The sequence below is a fragment of the Piliocolobus tephrosceles genome, chromosome 7 (assembly GCF_002776525.5).
Source record: "Piliocolobus tephrosceles isolate RC106 chromosome 7, ASM277652v3, whole genome shotgun sequence".
NCBI classification, from domain to species: domain Eukaryota; kingdom Metazoa; phylum Chordata; class Mammalia; order Primates; family Cercopithecidae; genus Piliocolobus; species Piliocolobus tephrosceles.
In genome coordinates, this window is record NC_045440.1 from 55,468,899 (window position 1) to 55,487,062 (window position 18,164).

At 36.8% G+C, this 18,164-nt stretch overlaps 1 protein-coding gene across 1 annotated transcript in view; it reads left to right on the top strand.

Moving 5' to 3' along the window:
- RP1 (RP1 axonemal microtubule associated) overlaps window positions 1–18,164 on the top strand; it is a 323,400-nt gene that overhangs the window by 101,498 nt on the left and 203,738 nt on the right. Inside the window, exons 7-10 of the mRNA XM_023184239.3 lie at window positions 1,040–1,191; window positions 12,486–12,564; window positions 17,082–17,157; window positions 18,030–18,106. Of these exons, the coding sequence (XP_023040007.3) occupies window positions 1,040–1,191; window positions 12,486–12,564; window positions 17,082–17,157; window positions 18,030–18,106 (384 nt within the window). The remainder of the gene's footprint in view (window positions 1–1,039; window positions 1,192–12,485; window positions 12,565–17,081; window positions 17,158–18,029; window positions 18,107–18,164) is intronic.

Consider the following 18,164-nt stretch of genomic DNA (forward strand, 5'->3'; position numbering starts at 1 on the left):
CCCCCCCCCCCCCCCCCCCCCCCCCCCCCCGATATCTGAGGTCCCGGTACCTATTTCCAGGTCTCTGGTGCATTGAATCCAGGCTGGGGGACTGTGGAAGAGGAAAATGGTAAACTCACAGATGCTTGGTATTACTTTAAATTTTGGTCTTCTTCCCCATTCCTCCTGCCGCTGTTCACGTTTTGATCTTCATACAGCTGTTCTACGCATTCTGTCAAAGTTTTACAGCTGCATTCAGTAGGAGAGACAAGGTGGTGCGTGTTACTCCATATTACCTGGAACTAGAACTCTTGATTGGATTTCTGTACAGTAGTCTCCACTTATCCATGGTTTTTCTCTCCTTGGTGTCAGTTCTTCAAAGTCAATTGCTGTCCAAAAATATTAAATGTAAAATTCCAGAAATAGACAATTCACAAATTTTAAATTGTGTCCCGTTCTGAGTGTGATGAAATCTCCTGCTGTCCTGCTCCATCCTGCCCTGATGTGAATCACCGCTTTCTCTAGTGAATCCATGCTGTATATGCTCTCTGCTTGTGCATCACTTAGTAGCCATCAACTGTCACAGTATCGCAGTACTTGTGTTCAAGTAACCCTTATTTTACTGAATAATGGCCTCAAAGTGCAAGAACAGTGATGCTGGCAATTTGGATATTTCAAAGAGAAGCCAAAAAGTACTTCCTTTAAGTGAAAAGGTGAAAGTTCTTGAATTAATATGGAAAGAAAAAAAAAGTATGTCAAATTTGGTAAGATTTGTGGTAAGAACAAGTTTTCTGTCTGTGAAATTGTGAACAGTATATTGTTATAATTAATCAATTTTATTGTTATTGTTAATGTCTTATGGTGAACTAAACTTTATTATAAGTATGTATATATAGAGAAAAACTTAGTATATATAGAATTTGTTACTATCTGTGGTTTCTGGCATCCACTGGGGATCTTGGAACTTTTCCACCATGGATAAGGGGAGATTTCTGTACGTAATTTTCTATTATATGAGTACTGCTTGGCACTTAAAAAGGTTTTTTTCTTATGTTGTCAGTGACAATATATGAAGTGAATGTGGCAACAGGTGAGCTATGGAATGCTGGAACAGTAGCAAATGTCTACATTTCTATCCATGGGGAAAAGGGAGATACAGGATCCAGACAACTATTTAGATCGAAGAGCTCCTTCAATTTTTTAAGAGGCCAAGTAAGCAAAATACCTGTTGATTTTAAGAAGATTAATCACGGTAAAAACACATAAAATAAGATTTACTGTTGTAACTATTTTAAGAGCATTTTAAGTGCACAGTTTAGTAATGTTAAGTATTCACATTACTGTACAACAGACCATCAGAACTTTTTCGTCTTCCAAAATTGGTAATCTAGTAATTAACAACTCCCCATTTCTCCTTCCCTTCAGTCCCTAGTAACCACCATTCTACTTTCTATTTCTGTATTTTTACTTCAGATACCTCATGTAAGGGAAATAATATAGTAATTGTCTTTTGTGATTGGCTTATTTCACTTAGCATAATGTCCTCAAGATTCATCCATGTTGTAGCATGTGACAGTATTTCCTTTCTTTTAAAGGCTGAATAATACTCCCTTCTGTGTAATCAAACAAACTGCATTTTGTTTATCATTTCATCGATTAATGGACATTTGGGTTGCCTCCACCTCTTGGCTATTGTGAATAATGCTACTGTGTACATGGGGGTGCAGCTATCTCTTTGAGCTCATCTTTTCAAATTGTTTTTGATACATATTTAGAAGTGAGATTGAGGGATCATATGGTAGTTTGTTTTTAATTTTTTGAAACTGCTATACTGTTTTGCATAGCGGTTGTACCATTTTACAATCACACCAGCAGTGTACAAGGGTTCCAGTTTCTCCACCTCCTTGCCAAGACTTGTTAATTTTTTAAATGCACCCATCCTAATGGCTATGAGGGGATATCTAATTGCTTTCGGTTTACATGTCTTTATTTATTAGTGATGTTGAGCATCTTTCATGTGCTTGTAGGCCACTCGTATATAATCTTTAGAGAAATGTTTGTTCAAGTTCTCTGCCCATTTTAGGGTTGGGTTATTTGCAGGAATAGAAACCCAAATACTGTACATTCTCACTTATAAGTGGGAGCTAATTATAGGGTACTCATCGACACAATGAGAGCAACAATAGACACTGGGGTGTGGAGAGGGATGCGAGAGAATGAGGCAAGGATTGAAAAACTATTGGGTACTATGCTTAGTACCTGGGTGATAGGATCCTTCATATCCTAAACCTCAGCATCACACAATATACCCAGTTAACACACCTGCACATGTACTGCCTGAACCTAAAATAAAAGTTGAAAAAGAAAAAAATTGGGTTATTTCTTCTTTTTTGTGTGTTGAATTGTAGAAATTCTCTATTTATTCTGGAACTTAAGCCTTTGTATTTCTTCTTTGTTGAATTTCTAACTTGGTTCATTCATTGCTCTCCTGACCTCAGTATGTTTGTGACTGTTATTTTGAATTCTCTGTTGAGTAAATCACTTAGTTCTATTTCTGGAAATTAATCTTGTTCTTTTGTTTGAGACATATTTCCCTTTTTTCTTCATTTTCTTTGACTCTTTCTATTAGTTTCTATGAATTAGTAGATAAGACAGCCACCTCTCCCAATCTTGTGAGACTGGCTTCATATAGGAAATAGAACCTCACTGATCAACTTGGCAGAGATTAAGTGCCTTCCAAACTTTTGTATTTGTCCCAACTACTGTCTTTGTTTTTAGTGGTCCCCAGGAGTTTAGGGTGTGCCAAGTCCTGTCAGTGCCCTAGAGATAGGTAAGATAGAAAACAGTCTCTTGAGAAGCAGCTGGAAAAGTTGGGTTGCTAGATGTGTGATCAAGTTCCGGTTTTCCTCAGGCAGAACCTGAGAGCTGGAGTTTATCTCCCACTCACTCTGCATTAAGCTGCGGAGAGGATATGTGGCAAATACCTACACTCCTGTTCAGAACACACCATTGCATTGCTCTCTGTTGCCCCCAAGAGCCTAGCAAATGCTCAGTTCCATCAGTTCTCAGAGACAGGTGGGTCAGCTGGAGACTTGTTTTATCTCTGGAATGAACCAGGGGAAAATGCTGTATGAAGTGTGCAGGCATTCAGTAGACTACTGATTGCTTGTTCTGTCACTGCCTGGATGCAAGATAATTAAAAATGTAACCCATGGAAATCGCTGGGAAACTTGACATTAGGTGTGCATCAAACCCCTTTCAAAGAAAAACTGGGTGCTGGGGTTTTTTGCCTGCTCTCTCTGCATGAAGCCAGGAGAAAGCTGCTAGAAGTGCTCCTTACGTGTTTAAAGCATCTCTTCATTCTCTGCAGTCCCTGGGGTACTCAAGAATGCCTATCCCCATCAGCTCCTACAGGTATGTGATTTAGAGCCCAGTCCCTCAGGTAGAAGCTGTAAAATATGGGACATTCGATGTATGGACAAACTCCTTCCAGGGAGAAGATGGAGATTGGCTTTATCACTGGAGTCGGCTGGGGAAGAAGGCATGTCTGTTCAGGTTCACAAAGGACTTCTAATTACTTGACTTATCACCAACCAGATGCAGGCTAACTGGAAGCTCAACTCTGGGGCAGCATCTGAGAAAGTGTAAGTCCAACCTTTTGTAGTGAGAAACAAGGATTTGGGTATTTTTGCCTGCTTGCTCTGTGCTAAGCCTTATGTGGGATAGCTGCTGGAAGTGTTCTTGTACCCAGTTGAAATTGCCTCTTTGTTCTCTGTGGTACCAGGCAATTCTCAAATGCTGAGCCCCCACATTTCCAGAGGTAGTTGATTTAGGAGCCAGTTGTTTAGATGGGAGCTATGAAAGTTGGGATGTTCAGTGTGTAGAGAAACTCTTTTCAGGGAGAAGCTGGGGCATTGGTTTTATTGCTGGAGTGAGCTTGGGTGAGAAGACATGGGAAGTACCCACATGCCTATTGAGGCTCTGGGAACTTTACTAATTTCCTGCCCTCTGGGCTTCCAGATATACTCTAGTTAGAAGCCCTGACCCCCAGACAGCAGCTGGGATTGTGTGCAGTCAGACCTCTTCTGGGGAGAAACTGGAAGTTATATAATTTTCCTTGCTTACTCTGCACTAAGTCTAGGGGTATAGCTGCCTGTTTAAAACTACCTCCTAGTTCTCTGTGATCCCAGGGGATTTTCATATGCCAAGCCCCATCTGCTCTCAGAGGCAGTTGATGTAGGAGCCAATCCCTTGGATAGCAACCATAAAGTTAGGTTTTCTCCTCCACAATCCCTCAGCCTGGATTCAGTGCACCAGAAACCTGGAAACAGGCACTGGACCTCAGATATGGGGGCTCAATAGAAGCCCTCTAGTTCTGGTTCAGGAGGCAGGAACGGGAACTCCTCACATGTAGAGAAGGTGCAGACATGCCACCTTTTTTTTTGTTTTTAACTTTCAATTTTCTGTTTTTGTACGTCCCCATACCTGGGAAGAGGAGCCCATGGGAGCCAACATTCTGAAGGAAAGGAACTTGCCCTTTTGTTTGGTAGAGCTGGGCTTCAATGGGGTCTTCCTTCCAAACAGGAAGACTGCAGAATTGCACAGCACAACAGGATAACTAAAGGACAGAAACAGAAGAATAGATCCTATGTCCAGAATTCTGTCTCATTTGAAGGCTGCCAGAGAAACTGGTTTATGTCTCCCCTAACTTGGAGGCATGACAGAAATGGCAGATAGTTTGGAAGCCTGGAAAAACAGAGGCCAGCGCTGCAGCCTGTTTTTTGCAGCAGATATTCTTCAGTACAGCAGACAGACAACAAGGCAAGCAAAAGATTGTGGGCTCCAGATAAAAAACAAACACTTCCTTTTTGAAGCTGGAGAAGCTCCTGACTGTGCAGTGCTATTTCTGGGGTGTGGTTTGTGGCAGGAGCTTGTCTCAGCTTTTTCTACCTGTTTCGATGTGGATATTTTCTCAGTTTCCCAGTGTGTGTGTGTTGCAATAAGTGTCTGGATTTCTCTCCAAGTGAATTGATGTATTTGTATTTGTTTATTTGATACGTCCAAATTGAAAGTCAGAATCCTCCTAGTCTGCCATGTTGCTGATATCACCCAACCCGATGATGGTTTAAAGAGTGAGTTGTTAATAGCAGGCTCTGAAATTGAGGTAATAATTAATAGCTTACCAACCAAAAAAAACCCAGGACCAGATGGATTTACAGCTTAATTCTACCAGAGGTACAAAGAGGAGCTGGTACCATTCCTTCTGAAACTATTCCAATCAATAGAAAAAGAGGGAATCCTCCCTAACTCATTTTATGAGGCCAGCATCATCCTGATACCAAAGCCTGGCAGAGACAAAACAAACAAAAAAAACCAGATAATTTTAGACCGATATGCCTGATGAACATCAATGCAAAAATCCTCAATAAAATACTGGCCAAACGGATTCAGCAGCACATCAAAAAGCTTATCCACCATGAGCAAGTCAGCTTCATCCCTGGGATGCAAGGCTGGTTCAACATATGAAATAAATAAATGTAATCCATCACATACACAGAACCAATGACAAAAAACACATGATTATCTCAATAGATGCAGACAAGGCCTTTGACAAAATTCAACACCCCTTCGTGCTAAAAACTCTCAATAAACTAGGTGTTGATGGAACGTATCTCAAAATAATAAGAGCTATTTATTACAAACCCACAGCCAGTATCATACTGAATGAGCAAAAACTGGAAGCATTCCCTTTGAAAACTAGCACAAGACAGGGATGCCCTCGCTCATCACTCCTATTCAACATAGTGTTGGAAGTTCTGGCCAGGGCAATCAGGCAAGAGAAAGAAATAAAGGATATTCAATTAGGAAAAGAGGAAGTCAAATTGTCTCTGTTTGCAGATGACATGATTGTAAATTTAGAAAAGCCCATCGTCTCAGCCCCAAATCTCCTTAAACTGATAAGCAACTTCAGAAAAGTCTCAGGATACAAAATCAATGTGCAAAAATCACAAGCATTCCTATACATCAATAACAGACAAACGGAGAGCCAAATCATGAGTGAACTTCCATTCACAATTGCTACAAAGATAATAAAATACCTAGGAATACCACTTACAAGGGATATGAAGGACCTCTTCAAGGAGAACTACAAACCTCTGCTCAACGAAATAAAAGAGGACACAAGCAAATGGAAGAACATTCCATGCTCATGGATAGGAAGAATCAATATTGTGAAAATGGCCATACTACCCAAAGTAACTTATAGATTCAATGCCATCCCCATCAAGCTACCAATGACTTTCTTCACAGAATTGGAAAAAACTACTTTCAAGTTCATATGAAACCAAAAAATAGCCCACAGTGCCAAGACAATCCTAAGCCAAAAGAGCAAAGCTGGAGGCATCACGCTACTTGACTTCAAACTATACTGCAAGGCTACAGCAACCAAAACAACATGGTACTGTTACCAAAACAGAGATATAGACCAATGGAACAGAGCAGAGGCCTTAGAAATAACAACACACATCTACAACCATCTGATCTTTGACAAACCTGACAAAAACAAGAAACGAGGAAAGGATTCACATTTAATAAATGGTGCTGGGAAAACTGGCTAGCTGAAACTTATAGAAAGCTGAAACTGGATCCCTTGCTTACACGTTATACAAAAATTAATTCAAGATGGATTAAAGACTTAAATGTTAGACCTAAAACCATAAAAACCCTGGAAGAAAACCTAGGCAGTACTATTCAGAACATAGTCATGGGCAAGGACTTCATGACAAAAACAGCAAAAGCAATGATAACAAAGCCAAAATAGACAAATGGGATGTAATTAATCTAAAGAGCTTCTGCAGAGCAAAAGAAACTACCATCAGAGTGAACAGGCAACCTACAGAAGGGGAGAAAAGTTTTGCAATCTACCCATCTGACATAGGGCTAGCATCCTGAAGCTACAAAGAACTCAAACAAATTTATAAGAAAAAAACAACCCCATCAAAAAGTGGGCAAAGGATATGAACAGGTATTTCTCAAAAGAAGACATTTATGCGGTCAACAGACACATGAAAAAATGCTCATCATCACTGGTCATCAGAGAAATGCAAATCAAAACCACAATGAGATACCATCTCACACCAGTTAGAATGGCCATCATTAAAAAGTCAGGAAACAACAGATGCTGGAGGGGATGTGGAGAGATAGGAATGCTTTTACATTGTTGGGGGAGTGTTAAACTAATTAAACCATTGTGGAAGACAGTGTAGTGATTCCTAAAGGATCTAGAACTAGAAATACTATTTGATCCAGCGATCCTATTACTGGGTATATGCCCAAAAGTTTATAAATCATGCTATTATAAAGACACATGCACACGTATGTTTATTGTGGCACTATTCACAATAGCAATGACTTGGAACCAACCCAAATGTCCATCAATGATAGACTGGATTAAGAAAATGAGGCACATATACACTCTGGAATACTCTGCAGCCATAAAAAAGGATGAGTTCATGTCCTTTTTAGGGACATGGATGAAACTGGAAACCATCATTGTGAGCAAACTATCACAAGGACAGAAAACCAGACACCGCGTGTTCTCACTCATAGGTGGGAATTGAACAATGAGAACACTTGGACACAGAGGGGGAACATCACACATGGGGACCTGTCATGGGGTCGGGGGGCAGGGGGAGGGATAGCATTAGGAGATATACCTAATGCAAATGATGAGTTAATGGGTGCAGCAAACCCACATGGCACATGTATACCTATGTAACAAACTGGCATGTTGTGCACATGTACCCTAGAACTTAAAGTATAATTAAAAAAAATAAAACAATATAAAAACAAAAAAAAGTGAGTTGTTTAATTCCACATATATGTGAATATTCCAGTCACCTACTATTATTTTCTAGTTTTGTTCCACCATGATTGGAAAAGATACTTTATATTATTTTAATTTTCTTAAATTTGTTAAGACTTGTTTGTGAACTAACTTGTGATCTCTCATGGATAATGTTCCATGTTTGTTGGTGGTTCCGTATATGTCTGTTAGGACCAATTGGTTTATAGTGTTGGTCATGTCCTCTTGCTTTATTGATCTTTTGTTTCATTTTTCTATCCATTATCGAAAGTGGGGCATTGAAATCTCCTATTATTGTGTTGCTGTCTATCTCTCCCTTCAATTTTGTAAAAGTTTGCTTTATATATATGGATACATACATATACACACATATATATGCATACATGTATGCATATATATGTATACATACATGTATTTAAACTCTGATGTTAGGTGCATATATATTTATGAATAATATGTATGATATATATAACATATTATATACTTTAAGTTATATATATATTATACTTTAAGTTCTAGGGTACATGTGCACAACGTACCGGTTTGTTACATAGGTATACATGTGCCATGTTGGTTTGCTGCACCCATTTACCTAATTTACCATATACCTAATTACTATATACCTAATTTACATTAGGTGTATCTCCTAATGCTATCCCTCCCCCTGCCGCCCTACCCCATGCCCATGACAGGCCCCCATGTGTGATGTTCCCCACCCTGTGTCCAAGTGTTCTCATATATATAACATATATAACACATATATGTTATATAACACATAGATATGTTATATATATAATACTGTTATATACATATGTGTATATATTAAACATTAAGTCCTGGTGAATTAACCATATTATCATTATATAGTACCTTTCTTTGTCTCTTGTGACAGTTTTGGAGTTAAACTCTATTTTGTCTGATATAAATATGGCCACTGTCTCCCTCTTTAGGTTCCCATTTGCGTAGAATTTCTATCTTTTCACTTTTAACCTATGTCTATCCTGAGATCTAAAATCAGTCTCTTGTAGATAGCATAGTTCGATCTTGTTTTTTTTTTTTTTTTTTTTTTTTTAAATCCATCGAGCCCATCTATGTTTTTTCATATGGAGTTAATCCATTTACACTTAAAAAGTTACTAATAGGGAAGGACTTACTGTTGTCATTTAGTGAATTGTTTTCTATATGTCTTATAGCTTTCCCCTCCTGCTTTTCTCTCTTATAGCCTTCATTTGTGTCTCATTGATCTTTTTGTAGTGACCTGCTTTGATTCCCTTCTCCTTTCCATTTGTGTGTATTCTGTAGATATTTTCTTTGTGGGTCCTGTTGCAATTATATAAAACATCTTAAAGTTATAATATTCTATTTTAGATTGATAACAGCTTAACTTCAGTTGCACACAAAAGTTGTCACCCTTTACAGCTCTACCCTCCAACTATGTTATTGATGTCAGAAATTATATCTTTATATATTGCATACCTACTTTTGTCTTTTAAATTCTATACAAGAAGTAAAAGTGGATTTATGCACCAAAATTACAATAATACAAGTTACTAATGTTTGTCTATTTATTTCCTTTACTGAAGAACTTTATTTTTTTCCTTCCTTCCCTCCTTTCCTTTCTTCCTTCCTTCCTTTTTCCTTTTTTCTTTTTTGTTTTTCTTTTTCTTTTTTGAGATAGGGTCTCACTCTGTTGCTCAGGTTGGAGTGCAGTGTACTGATTTCGGCTCACTGCAAGCCTCTGCATCCCAGGCTGAAACTTCATATTTTCATATGGCTTCATGTTGCTATCTAGTGTCCTTTTATTTCAACTTTAAAGACTTCCTTAGCATTTCTTGTATTGTAAGTCGAGTGGTAGTGAGCTTACTCAGTTTGTTTATCTGGGAAAGTCTTAATTTCTTCTCCACTTTTGACAGTTTTGCTTGATGTAAAATTTTTGGTTGAGAGTTTTTTTTCTTTTAATATTTTGAGTGTATCATCCTGTTGCCTTTTAGCCAGAATGGTTTCTACTTAAATTTACTCATGATTTTGTAGAATCTCCTTCATATATGATGAGTTGCCTTTCTCTTGCTGCTTTCAAGATTGTCTCTTTGAAAGTCACCTGTTTGATTATAATGTGTCTAAGTATGAATTTCTTTTCGTTTATTTTAGTTTTAGTTCATTGAGCTTCTTGAATTTACATGTGCATTTCACTCCTCCGATTTTAGAAGTTTTCGGCCATTATTTTTTCAAAAAACTCTATGCCCCTTTATCTCTGTTTTCCTTTTTAAATTCCCGTAATCCATATGTTGGCCTGTTAAATGGTGTCTCATCAGTTTCTTATGCTCTCTTCACTTTTCTTCACCCTTTTATCTTGTTGCTCCTGTCTTGATGATTTCAAGTGACCTACCTTCAAGAAAGCTGATTCTTCTGCCTTATTAATCTGATGTTAAACCCCATTAGTGAATTTTTCAGTTTAGTTATTATATTAACAGCTTTAGAATTTCTGTTTGTTTTTTTCTTATAGTTTCTGTCTTTTTCATTGTATTCATGCCTGAATTTACTGATTTCATTTAGTTGGTCTCTCTGTATTCTTTTTAGCTCATTTAATATTTTAAGATAGTTGTTTTAAATTTCTATTAGGAAGTGTAGAGATTTGTATTTCTTTAGGGTTATTTCATGGAACCATTCATTTCTTGGATCGGGCCATGTTTTCCTCTTTTCTTTGTAGGATTTGTGATCTTTTATTGAGATTTGAACACTTAGAAATACAACCATACTTCACAGTCATTATGAGTCATAGACTTTACCAGGGGAAAACTTGCATTGATCAGCCCTGGTAGAGGTTTGGGACCTCTCAAACCTTTTCTGGGCTTCCCTGGGCTTATGTATTTGATTTTAAGTATCTTAATTTCCTTAATTGCTTGCTCTTGTTTCTTATCCAGAGCCCACAATCTCTTGCTTGCCTTGTCTCTCTGCTGTACTGAAGAAGCTCTGCTGAAAAGACAGACTGCAGGGCTGACCTCTGTCTTTTAGCCTTCCAGACTATCTGCCATTTCTGTCATGGCCCCAAGTCAGGGGAGAAAAAAACCAGTTTCTCAGGCAGCCTTCAGACAAGACAGAATTTTGGATGTATGGTCCACTCTTTTGTTTCTGTCCTGAGGGAGGTTCTGGAGTGTGGGTGGTTTCCTTCCTGTTGTACTGCACTATGCCAGGTAGGGGTAGGGCATGGGCATGTAAAATAGCTTGAACTTTTTTGCCCTTTTTGGATGAAGTCCTTTCTTGGTTACATTGGCCTGGATGCTGCATCTCTCAAGTGGTTTCTAAAGTTTTCAAAGAAGAGTATTCTAGTTCTTATGTTAACTTAGTGTCTCCATGTGTAAACTGGAGCCTGGAGCTTCCTTATCTGCCATCTTCTTGACATCTCTCCCATCTTTGTTGATGTTTAAATCTGTATGTATATTGTTAAATGTGGATAATTATATACAGCAAATTTTATTGTTGAATGTAGAAGCCAGATACATTATTTTATTATTTCTAATATTAATATGCATATATTTAACTTTTTCTTTTACTGAGTAAATTATAGACATTTTTTCATATTATATTTATCTCAGCTTTCCTTGATGACCCAACTACTTCTTAATGAACATGTCAACATGTTTTCATTATATGTTTCTTCTCTTTTCCTTAGAGTTCTCTATATTGATTATTGTGAATATCATAACTCATAATTTTCTTTTATTTCATAGAAAGCCCTGCTTTTCTAACTGTTCTGTTTGGTGGATAAAGGGATAACAATGTTATCCATTAATTTGTACCAGGCATGAACAGTATATTTTTTGTTAATGAATGCTAATGGTTTTGTTTCTCATTATTTATATTACTAATAGTGCATTTACACAGAGGCAAGGAGGTTCAAAAGAAAATAGTCTTATTAGGCGTCCGAGGAAGGAGCTGAGCTCTAATCCTGGATCTGTGCGTCAACTTTCTTATCTGTAGAAAGGATTTTTTTTTTCACTTAGCAAATTTTTGAGAATAAAATAAATGCATATGAAAATATTTTGAAACATAATACACTATACAAAGAGTATTTTTTGTTTTCTTATCATTTTTTAATGGATATGCTACATCATGTATTTTTCTTGGATTGAAATCTATAGCGTTATCTTTGATTTTATCGAAAGTATTCTGTGATTTTCACTTTTTATCTATATTCTGACTATGTAAACCATTGGAGCACAACTATGGCTCCTTTTAATTGTAAATTAATTTTTACAATCAATTTTTACTGGCTGGGTGCAGTGGCTCATGCCTGGAATCCCAGCACTTTGGAAGGTCGAGGCGGGCGGACTGCTTGAGCCCAGGAGTTCGAGACCAGCCTGGGCAACATAGCCAAACCTCATCTCTACAAAAAATACAAAAATTCTCCTGGCATGGTGGCACATGCCTGTAGTACCAGCTACTCAGGAAGCTGAAGTAGGAGGATCAATGGAGCCTGGGAGGCAGAGGTTGCAGTGAGCCAAGATTGTGTCATTGCACTCCAGCCTGGGTGACAGAGGGAAATCCTGTCTCAAAAAAAAAAAAATACTGCATCTTAATTTATACTCTTGGTATAAATCAGAGTTATAGTCTAGATCTAATTATACTTTTTGATTCATTATAGACTGACACCTTTTTCCTGGAGGCTTTGCACCTTGGAGATTTGTGTAAGATTGTGATAGGCCATGATGGACTTGGCCCAGGTAAGGATCTTCCACAGAGAGTTCATGAAGGTTTGATTTCACTCTATTTTTGTGAAACTCTGTTCAAATCTAGAAAATACTGTGGAAAATTGGTAGAAAATGGATCTCTATGTATTGACTATGTGAAATCAAAATATTGTCTCCAAATACCATTTAAAATTTAACTAGATGTATTTTTCTTCAAAATGACATAGGGGATAATCTAGGATGGGCCTAAATGCTAGAAAGAATAATTTTAAAAATTAGAGGAGACTGGGGATTTATATGTTGTGACATGTGGCAGCATTCCAGCATGCTAGTGGTGGAGGCAGCAGTCATATCTCCTGATGGTGATATTCCTTGAAGGCTACTGATTTTCCAGCAGTGGCATGTTAAGGAGACTGTCATGGCAGTGAGGTCTCAGCTGTTTTCGGCTGCCATTTTATTCATGCTTTTTCTCAGTCTTCTCATCAACTCTGTGAGATGACTCACATCTTCCCAATAAATTTGTTTTCTGCTACTGTATAAAACAATTATAAGATAAACAAAATCCATTTAACAAAAGATAGACTACTAAAGGGCACATAACAAAGCAAAAAAAGAAAAAGGAAAAAAACCCCAAATGCATCAAACAAGGTGATAAACTTTCTTACTAAAATGTGTCAAATTATAATTTTCAAAGTAAGAACAAGATTGTTATACAAATACAGAATAGACAATGTGTTTAGATAATTAATGAAGGAATTAGGAGGCTGACAAAGCTGGTTGAAGGGAGGTTACAAGAAACTAAAAAATATGTACATATAATCCATGAAAAAAATTATGAATAAGATTAATAAAAAATATGACCATGTTCTATAGACAATACAAATATACTTTTGAGGTTGTCTTCTCTCTCAGACAAAATATATCTATATTTTGAACAGATGTAAGTTATTTGCATATTATTTTTTGTCAGTTGATAGCTAATTTTACAGATCCTAGACCTGAATCCGTAGTAGATATTAAGTCAAATAATGTTACACTCCCACAGTGAGTCAAATGATTCTCAGACAAGTTTGTTGGTGTTCTACTACAATATTGAAAGGACATGTGTCATCTTTTAGCCTTATTTCTGAGTTTCTGTTAATTTTTCTAAACAGAAATAAAGGCAAAAATTTTCAACCTAAAAAATCTCGATGTCCAATTATATGCTCTATGAAAGAGACACTTGAAATAAATGACCCAGTAATATTAAAAATAAAAGTTTAGGCAATGATGTATCAGAAATATGTAAATAAAAGAAACAATCTTAGTTATAACCTTATTGTAAGATAAAGTAAAATTCAAGACAACAAGCATGAAAAGTTACAAGAAGGGTAATTTTTTGATAAAGTTTATAATTCACAATGAGATTATAAGAGTCATGAGCCTTTATTCCATAGATAATACGGCAAATAAATAAAGTAAAATACTCTTAGATAGTCAAGAAGAAATGAAAAGAAGATAGGATAGAATTTTATCATATGTCTCAGATTTTGGTAGGTTAGTTGGATACTTAAGTTACTCTCCTCAGATGTTTGTACTTTGTAGATAGGGAAACACTTTCATTTCAAAACTTCATGAAACATTTTTATAATTTGACTCAGATATTAGGCCAAAAAGAAAATCTCACTAAATTTCTCCAAGCCACATTCTCTGCTACAATTTAGTAAAACAAAAATTTAATTAAAAGGGTGAAAGTAAAAAAAAAAATTAGTCATTTAAGGTGTTTCAGTCCTCTTCATGACTTTGGGCCAAAGCGAAAATCAGAACTATAAGGACAGTCTAACAGAATGTTATGATGGTGTTTTTTTCTGTCTCATTTTCTGCTGAGGTCTCAAAAGACGAGGATAAAATAATAGAAGCAAGATCTCACCATCTGTCTTACTTACTTACTTACTTAGTTTGAGGCTGCTGTAACAAAATACCTTAGACTGGGCAATTTATAAAGAACACAAATTTATTCTTACACTTCTGGAGGCTGAGAAGTCTAAGATCAAACTGCTGGCATTTGTTGTCTTGGGAGGGGCTTCTAGCTTTGTCCTCTCATGGTGGAAGGGCAAAAAGGCTTAGCTAGTTCCCTGAAGTCCTTTTATGAGGGCACTAATCCCACTCATGAGGGCCCTCATGAATTAATCACATCCTACGGGCTCCACCTCTTAATGTTATCACATTGGATCTTAGGTTCCAATAGATGAATTTTATGGGGACACATGTATTTAGACTCATCCCAGCACCATCCTAAATGTAGGCACAAGGCTACATATTCAGGACTTATGAAGGAAGGGACAGACAACAAGTTATGGGTTCACCACTGAGTATGAAAGCTACAAGTTTTCATTGCAGTAGGTTGGCTGTTGCTTTGATACCTATACACCAACTGCCAGTAATAGGAGGGGGGAGAAGGGGTTTTTCCGTTGTGAAGAAACCACTTGAAGAACTTGTGCCATCTAGAATTTGTTACATGACCCCCACTTGAATAAAAATCAGGCTTCCTCAGTTGCCTTTGGCCACAAAGAAAGGGCAGTCTGGAGAACAGTCAGAGTGGAATTGTAGGCAGATAATCTGAGAAGATAGTAAGATAAATGATTCCTGCTCTAAATACCTACTCACCAACATACATATGTAAACAATGCTGGTTAATAAGACTTTTCTAGATTCTTACCTCTCCCTAATCCATGCAGGAACAGCCTAGCTTTCTTCAGGAACCCATCTTTTCTAGTTTTCTAAATCCAGTTCTGGTTCTTTCTTATGGGAAAAACATGACAAAAATGTAGACAATATATTTTTACATTAATAATTTAAAAACTAACTTATTAACTTACAAAGTATTGTTAAAATTAATGTATCATTACCTCTAAGAGTTTTCTTTACAGCCTCCCCAGAAGTTCTTAAAACTCAGTTTAGAATTCTGGTAACATTTTATTTTTCCTTAAAGGAAACAAGTAATTCTTTTTTGGGAGATAGCATTTAAAAATGAAATTAAATAACATTTTGGAGATTTTGGTCCAGGTAAAGGAAACAGCATATGTAAGGGTATAGAATTATGCATATGAATCATCTATGGCAGTGGTTTTCAAAGTGTGGTTCCTGGGCCATCAGCATTGCTTGTGAAAATTGTTGAAGTTTCAATGCTTGGGATCTTATCTAGGATGACCAGCCATCCTGGTTTGCCTGTGGCTATTCTGGTTTACCTATGGCTGTCCTGGTTTTAGCACTGAAAATCCTGCATCCTGGGAAACCCCTCTGTCCTGGGTAAACTGGGACATTTGATCACTGTAGGCTGCCTGTGCTGGGCCTACTGAATTAGAAACTGTAGAACTCAGTAGTCTGTGTTTTTGTAATCCCTCCTGGTGATTCAGATGCATGCTAAGTTTGGGAACCACTGGTCTAGGGAACTGTGAGGAGTTTAACACTACTCAATAATGGGAGTATGTGATGAGGGATGAAGCTGAAGAGTAAGCTGAAGGGTCTTGTATGCTGTGTTAAAAAGTTTTATTTGGCTGAGAACAGTGGCTTATGCCTATAATTCCAGCATGTTGCGAGGCTGAGGTGTGAGGAACGCTTGAGGCCAGAAGTTCAAGACCAGCCCGGGCAGCATACGAGACCCCCATCTCTACAAAAATATTTAAAAATTAGCTGGGCATGGTGGTACACACCTGGAATCCCAGCTACTTGAGAGGCTGAGGCTGGAAGATTGCTTGAGTTCAGGAGTTCAAGGCTACAGTGAACTGTGATTGCACTACTGTACTCCAGCCTGGGTGACAGAGTGAGCCTCTGTCTCTAAACATATGCAAATAAAAAATAAAAGAAAAAAATAAATTTTATCCTATAGCTGATGAGTATACACTCACCAACTCAATAATTTTAATTAGAGTAGTATGTATTTTGAGCTGGATCTTTGCATAGACAAAACCACTCTGACTAATTAAAATATTTTATGTGTAAGTAAAAATGATTTTAACTAACTCTAGTTTTCAAATTAATATGAAATTAAACATTTAAAAAGAAATTTCTACCTTTATTTATACCAGCTGAGTCTATGTGCTTGGACAGAATTTCTGAATGGTTACTCATTTTTAGTCTATCAAAACATATATATTTTATGCAGACTTTATTTAAATTTGAACTTTAAAAACTTCCTGGAAATAGAAAGTGTTGGTAACTCATCAAGTATATAATATTTGGAACATGTTAGGTTTGGGATTATGAATGCAGTTTATGAAATTAAAAGCAGCTACAGAATTGTTCTATTTTCAATTGTTTGGAAAAGCATACTGAAATAGATATCATAAGGTATGAAGCCTTAAAATAGTGCTTTGCTTTTGTTATATGTACAAGAAATACATTCCTTACAGTTTACTTCTGTTATACTTTGCTTTATTTGAAGTACTAAAGCTTTATATTGTGCAAGGCCTTTATGTGTATTTGGAAGTTAGAACTTGTTTCTCAAAACTTGAAATAATATTGGACCATATTTATTCATGTTACATTTTCATTCTTTAATTTGTGTTTAGGAAATGGCTGGTTTCTTGATGATGTTGTTATCAAGGATCCCACAACAAATTACGAATATGCGTTCTTCTGTCACAGGTTTGTAGGTGTACTTTTACATTGAAAAAATCCATTCCAAGTTTATGCATTGAGAACTGGGTAGCTTATTTAGTTGTTCCTAGTCACTGAGGCTTTGTTGGTTAACTTTTGTGAACATTAACCTTAGCGGCCCTTTATGCTATTGAGAAAGACGTTTATTATATTTATCATCATTCCTAATGATACAAATTTAATATTTAATGGTAAATTAAGATAGATTTTTAAAAATATGACTTCTCTGTTCATATCAGAAAGAAAAATGAAAGTCTCTGACAAGAAAATGCATTCCCTTTGGACTAGGTCCGAAATTCGGTTCAAAAATAATAAATGTACACAGTGTTTCACGTAGCTTTTTATACAAAGATGATAGTGCTTACTCACTGTCAATGGACCTTGATTTTTGAGTTATTTTTCCAGCAGTGGTGATAAGTTTGCTTTGGTGATAGATTTGCTTTTTTTTTTTTTTTTTGACATTGTCCTGCCTCTTTTCCTATGGAATCCATAATAATCATTTATGAAATAACTGATTAGAGTTTAAACTATAGTTAGTGACCAAAGGACAGGATAAATTGATCCAGTGAATGTAACATCTGATTTTGACAGTTAGCAGGCTGATTGAGTAACTCACCTGTGTATTAGGCAAAAACATATTTTAGCCTTTCCAGATAGTAACTGCTTCTTCTACCACCCTTGCAGTCTTGTAGTCATTTTAGGATTTTCTTTCCCATTCTGTACTGCTCTGCCTTTGAGAGCCAGATGGTCACGTCTTTTCCAATTCCTGCTATCTTGTATTTCTGACTTGGGAAGATAATTGCCAATGGTTAATGTAAATACAAAGTCTGGAAATAATCGATGCACTTTTCTTTTCACAGATGGCTAGATCAGGGGGAAGATGATTGTAAAATTGTCAGAGAACTGTATGCCAGGGATAACAGTATCTTCTCTGCAAGTAGGTATCATGTATACACATTTCCTGGAAAACTATGTTTTATGATGACTGGAGAAAG